General features: G+C 41.2%; 1 protein-coding gene across 1 annotated transcript; it reads right to left on the bottom strand.

The window, feature by feature from the left end:
- Window positions 1-743: 743 nt before the first annotated feature.
- Window positions 744-5,621, bottom strand: LOC127257369 (uncharacterized). Its single transcript, XM_051283759.1, has 7 exons — window positions 4,680-5,621; window positions 4,065-4,625; window positions 3,343-3,593; window positions 2,266-2,913; window positions 1,362-2,133; window positions 1,082-1,208; window positions 744-1,024 (listed from the first exon to the last, which is right to left on the bottom strand). The coding sequence occupies exons 1-7, from the start codon at window positions 5,619-5,621 to the stop codon at window positions 744-746; spliced, it is 3,582 nt and encodes a 1,193-aa protein (XP_051139716.1).
- Between the last annotated feature and the right edge of the window lie 503 nt (window positions 5,622-6,124).

Genomic DNA, 6,124 nt, shown 5'->3' with positions numbered 1-6,124 from the left:
TTATACTTACTTTGTGCTCTTTAGTACTAATTAAAGTTCTTTTCGTATTTGTTGTAGAGTGTTCGAAATTAGTATATTTAGCGCTTTTGTCTTTTCAATGTGATGCGAACTTGCCAAGGATAACAATTCGGATCGAATTCCACAAGAATAAGTAACAAAAATATTGTAGATTTGGATAGAGTAAGGGATGGATGGCTATATATATATATATCTATATTAATGGAGATAAACTGGACTCTCTTGAATTGAGAGGTAGTCGGGAAGGCAACACGAGAGATCAAGCTCACGTATCACAATCCTCTAAACAAGCTGACAATACAAGCTAAGGCAAGAATAGTTCCAGTACTATTCGAGAGGCCACGACTTGTTTCAAATCACTCGAAACAACTCGATTTGGGGATATGAAGCTGTAACCGAATCACTCAAGATTACACTTCAAAAAGGCACAAGAATCGCTCTTGAAAAAAAAATCAGTTTATAAAATCTCTTTTGTGGAATCAAAAAATCTTACAATGATAATCATGGGTCCTTTTATAGAGGAACCATGGAAATTTAAAAACAAGAAAGTACACTCTTAAAGGAAATAAAATCATATGGGGAGTAGTTATTATAATTAGCCTTATTTAGTATTATTGACCCATAATTCATGGCAATCCCATGATTATTGGTAATCCCTTGATCTATGGAATTCCTTCATTCATGGGATATTGATTCATGGGATCCCTTCAATTAGGGATAGTAATTTAAGGGAGGTCCAATGCCTTGTAAGGTGCTCCTGGCCTTATGGTCCTTGGGACTTGTGATCCAATTTCCAGAAGAATGCATGGTTTATTTTGATCGTCGTTGTAGAGTTCAGCAGTGGCATCCATTTGAAGTTTGGCACACTTTGTTATTGCCAATTGAAATTTATGGGCTCGGCTCCTAGTGATTGGTCCAGGAGGAATTATGATTGGGTCCAATTCCGTCATGATGGTCACATCATCCCCCCTCTCTTGAAAAGGTTGTCCCATCAACCTCTCGTCACCTACATCAAACGGAGACAAGTCAGAAACATTAAATGTAGCATGGACATTATACTCACCTGGGAGGTCTAGTTTGTAGGCATTATCGTTGATGCGTTCAACGACTTGAAAGGGACCATCGCCTCGTGGGGACAACTTAGACTTGCGTTGTGCCGGAAATCTCTCTTTTCGTAAGTGAAGCCACACCCAATCACCGGGTTGGAAGACAATCTTCTTGCGGTGGCGATTAGCAGCTTTTGCATTCCGCGCATTGGTAGCGTCAATTTCCTTTTGTACTGTCTTATGAAGCTCCTGAATCTTTTGTGCCCGATCCCTGAAATTAACATTTTGTCGCTCACTACATGGTAGTGGCAATAGGTCAACTGGAGAAAGTGGGTTGAAGCCGTACACTACTTCAAAAGGAGACATGTTAGTAGCACTATGGATAGCACGATTATATGCAAACTCAACATGAGGGAGACAACTTTCCCAACTACGCAAATTCTTTTTGATAATACACCTAAGGAGAGTGCCTAGGGTGCGATTTGTTACTTCCGTTTGACCATCTGTTTGTGGGTGATATGAGGTAGAAAAGAGAAGTTTTGTCCCTAATTTTCCCCAAAAGTTTTTCCAGAAAAAGCTTAAGAATTTAGTGTCCCTATCAGATACAATCGTACGGGGAATTCCATGCATTCTAACTACTTCTTTGAAAAACAAATTAGCAATATGCATTGCGTCATTCGTCTTATTGCAAGGAATAAAGTGGGACATTTTTGAAAACCTATCGACAACAACCATGATAGAGTCCTTACCTCCTTTTGTACGATGTAGCCCCAAAATGAAGTCCATACTCAAATCTACCCAAGGTGTGTCGGGTGTAGGCAGGGGCTTATATAAACCATGTGGTAGCGTTGTGGATTTGGCTTGTCTACATGTAATGCAACGTGTAATGTGTTGTTCCACGTCCGCACGCATCCTTGGCCAATAAAATTTTTCCTGCAAAAGTTTAAGAGTTTTGGTGGCTCCAAAATGCCCCATGAGTCCACCTTCATGGACTTCGTGAGTTAAAACAGTTCGAATAGAACCTTGTGGAATACACAACTGGTTAGCCTTATACAAATAGCCCTCATGCAAATAGAAATCTTTAAATCCAGTGCTGGCACACTTATTGAAGATGTCAGAAAAATCTTTGTCATTTGCATACAATGATTTTACCTGTGAGAACCCTAGCAATTGAGAAGTCAAAATAGTAAGAATGTGAGTGCGCCTAGAAAGTGCGTCAGCTACGACATTATCCTTTCCCTTCTTATACTTTATCACATAAGGGAATGTATCAACAAAAGAAATCCATCTGGCATGCCTCTTATTTAGTTTAGCTTGAGTTTTTATATGCTTAAGGGACTCGTGATCTGAGTGGATAACAAATTCCTTTGGCAAAAGATAATGCTGCCATACCTGAAGTGAACGAACCAAGGCATATAACTCCTTGTCGTAAGTTGGGTAGTTCAAGGCTGCGCCACCTAGCTTCTCGCTGAAGTATGCAATAGGTTGGCGATTTTGCATTAGAACGGCTCCAATACCCACACCTGAAGCATCACATTCAAGTTCAAATGTTAGTTCAAAGTTCGGGAGTTTAAGAATTGGGGCATGAGTTAACAAATATTTCAGCTTGTCGAAGGCTTGTTGTTGCGCTTCTCCCCAACTAAACAGTTCATCCTTGCGAATAACAGCAGTGAGAGGGGCTGCAATAGTACTGAAATCACGAATAAACCTTCGGTAGAATCCCGCCAAGCCATGGAAACTACGAACTTCACGAACAGTAGTAGGGACAGGCCACTCCTGGATGGCTCTGATCTTCTCCTCATCGACTTGTATTCCCTGTGCGCTAACAACATAGCCAAGGAATAGACAACTAGAAACACAAAATGCACATTTTTCAACATTTGCATAAAGTTTGTTCTGCCGCAATAAAGTGAACACTTCTCTCACATGCTCAATGTGTGCAGATAAGTCCTTACTATAGATCAAGATGTCATCAAAGTAAACAACCACAAACCTTCCTATGCAAGGTCTAAGAACATGATTCATCAATCTCATAAAGGTACTAGAGGCATTAGTTAAGCCAAAAGGCATGACAGTCCACTCATACAGCCCTAGCTTAGTTTTGAAAGCAGTTTTCCACTCATCTCCTTCTCTCATTCTTATCTGATGGTAACCACTTTTAAGATCAATTTTTGTAAAAAGAGCAGCACCCTGAAGTTCATCAAGCATATCATCTAATCTAGGAATAGGATGTCTATACTTAATAGTAATTGCATTTATTGCTCTACAATCTACACACATACGCCACTTACCATCCTTCTTTGGAACGAGGAGTACCGGTACAGAACATGGACTAAGGCTCTCACGCACCCAGCCTTTATCTAACAAGTCTTGGATTTGCCTTTGGATCTCTTTGGTCTCATCTGGGTTGGCCCTATATGCCGGCCTATTTGGCAATTGAGCGCCAGGTATGAAATCAATCTGATGCTCAATACCACGGATTGGGGGCAACTCGCTTGGTAGTTCCTTGGGTAGTACATCAGAAAATTCCTGCAAAATAGGATAGAACTCTGGAGGCAGGTTAGATTGCAAATCATAAGCTGTAAGGAGATTAAACTTACAAAGCAAAATGTAAATCCTATCACTCTCATCCTCTCCAATGGATCTAATATCCTTTCGAGTGAGAAATATGGCCTGGTCACTGTTCCTCCCCATTTGGGAAAGGGTATCTTTGGTAGGTACTCCCTTACTTTTCTCTCGTTTTTCTGAGGGGATCACTCTTGGAACTCGCGATGGAGCGGTCATAGACGAACTTGCCATGGAATTTATGTCTGCCTCTCGTATGGAGCTTTGAGTTCCCGCTGATTTTGAGACGTTCTCCATAGCCATCATTTCTTGAACATGGTTTTTTTGTATCACTTCCTGATCCGTGTGGGCTTCTTGGGGGGTAAGGGGAGTCAAGGTGATCTTTTTGCCCTCATGTGTGAGCGTAAAAGTATTTTCCTTCCCAAAGTAGGTGACATTGCGATCAAATTGCCAAGGCCGTCCAAGTAGTATGTGGCAAGCCTGCATTGGCACAACATCGCATACAACCTGGTCCATATAACCACGAATTCGGAAGGTTACCTCAACTTGTTTATTTACTCGTAGTTCCCCATTATTGGTCAACCACTGCAATCGATAGGGTCGCGGATGGGGCTTGGTGACAAGGTTCAACTTTTTGACCAATGTCTCACTAACCACATTGGTGCAGCTTCCGTTATCAATTATCATGCTGCAAATCTTGCCTTCGATTTTGCAACGACAGTGGAAGATGTTCTCTCTTTGCATTTGGGTTGGTTCCTCCTTTTGAAATGTACTAAGAGACCGCAGAGTTACCACCGTGATTTTGGAGTATTCATCATCTTCTTCAACAGTACTTTCCTCACATTCAAGAATTTGTTCACCATCTACATCTCCTTCATCGTCGGTGACGACTTCACCCGCATCCGTCAAGATCATGGCCTTCTTGTTCGGGCACTCAGAGGCATAGTGCCCTTTCCCTTGACACCGAAAACAGGTAATTTCACGGTTTCGGGGATTCTTGCCATGGACATATTCCTTTTGTGGGTTTCGAGTTGTGCCAACATGCGCGACACTTTTTCCCTTGTCAACATTAGAAAATTTATTGACGTTAGTATTAGGGATACCTCGGGGCTCCAGGATAGTTTGGGTAGACCGGGGTGGTGGTCGATTGAAAGAATCCGCTCGCCCCTTTCGCTTGCGTTGTTTCTCCAATAAAATCGCACGTTGGAGCAATTCCGACAAGTCAACATACGGGTGTAGCTCTAGAGTATCTCTCAAATCTCGGTTGATTCCACTCATGAATCGAGCCATGGTTGCTTCAGGATCCTCCACAATATCAGCCCGCATCATGGCTGTCTCAAGCTCTTTGTAATACTCCTCTACACTTCTGTTACCTTGAGACATTTGTTGAACTCGTTCGTGTAGCTCCCTCCTATACCAGGATGGTACGAATCGTTTCCTCAGAGCCTTTTTGAGCCCATCCCATGTGGTGATCCGCGCCTTCCCTTCTCGCCTTCGTTTCGTACTTAGTTGCTCCCACCAATTAAGGGCATAGTGGGTGAACTCCATTACAGCAATTCTCGTCCATTGCTCATCATCATATGTAGAGCAATCTCGAATCAACTCCATCTTCTTCTCCCAATCAAGATAAACATCCGGGTCAGAATTCCCATTGAAAGAAGGAATGCTGAACTTCAAGTTCCTCATAGGATCTTGATTTCGGTTGTCTCTATTTGGAGGGGGTGGCTCCCATTCTTCATCAAAATTTTCAGAAGCGTCTTCCCTACCTCGGTATATAGGATTCCGCCTTGCAGATCGACTAGCGTCGGGGGCGGGTCGGCCCTGCTGTCGCTCAGTTGTCAATTCCCGAATAGATTGAGCAAGATCAGCCAACATTGAGTGTACGGTGTCCATCTCGTCAGTAAGTTGCTTCGTGAATCGTGCTTCCAATGCTTTGGATAGCGCTGCGATTTGAGGATTAGGGCGCTCGTCTGGGTGTCCTTCACCTGCCATCAAAGAAAAAATGTAAAATAACAAGGGTATATCCTCACACAGGTTTCTCCTCTCTTGAATCGCGCTCTCCGGTATGTAATGATCTCGCTACAAACTCTTTCACTCCGCTCGTGTTTCACTCACTTAAATAAAACTGGTCAACGACCCAATGCAATTCCCAAATCAAGAAATTTCAAGTAAAAATCACAAGTAATTAGACCTTTAGATAATCGAATAAAAATAGGAGAAATATTATAAACTTTTTTTTTTTGGAAAGAAGTGGATATGGATAATGGAAATGAAAATATTAAATAAAGAAAATTAAGAGAGAAAAAAAAATGTATGGAAAGATAGAAAAGGGATAAGAATATATAGAAATATATTAATGTTATGTAGAAAAGGAAAACAAAATATTCTCAAGTCTTTTTTTTTTTTTTTCAACTTTTCTTTTTTTTGTATTTTCTTTTTTTTTCGGATTTTTTTTTTTTTTTTTTTCGGATTTTTTTTTTGTTTTTAAATATGAA

The sequence above is a fragment of the Andrographis paniculata genome, unplaced genomic scaffold (assembly GCF_009805555.1).
Source record: "Andrographis paniculata isolate CXL003 unplaced genomic scaffold, ASM980555v1 Contig132END, whole genome shotgun sequence".
NCBI classification, from domain to species: Eukaryota; Viridiplantae; Streptophyta; class Magnoliopsida; order Lamiales; family Acanthaceae; genus Andrographis; species Andrographis paniculata.
This window is presented reverse-complemented; position numbering and strand designations above follow the sequence as displayed.

Excerpts from the sequence above, each read along its gene's own strand:
- LOC127257369 (XM_051283759.1), bottom strand. The coding sequence starts at position 5,621 with ATGGCAGGTGAAGGACACCCAGACGAGCGCCCTAATCCTCAAATCGCA. Across the intron at positions 4,626-4,679 it reads ATGTTGACAAGGGAAAAAGT|AATCCCCGAAACCGTGAAAT; the intron begins GTCGCGCATGTT and ends GTCCATGGCAAG. Across the intron at positions 2,134-2,265 it reads GCTGACGCACTTTCTAGGCG|GCATGAGGGCTATTTGTATA; the intron begins CACTCACATTCT and ends AGATTTCTATTT.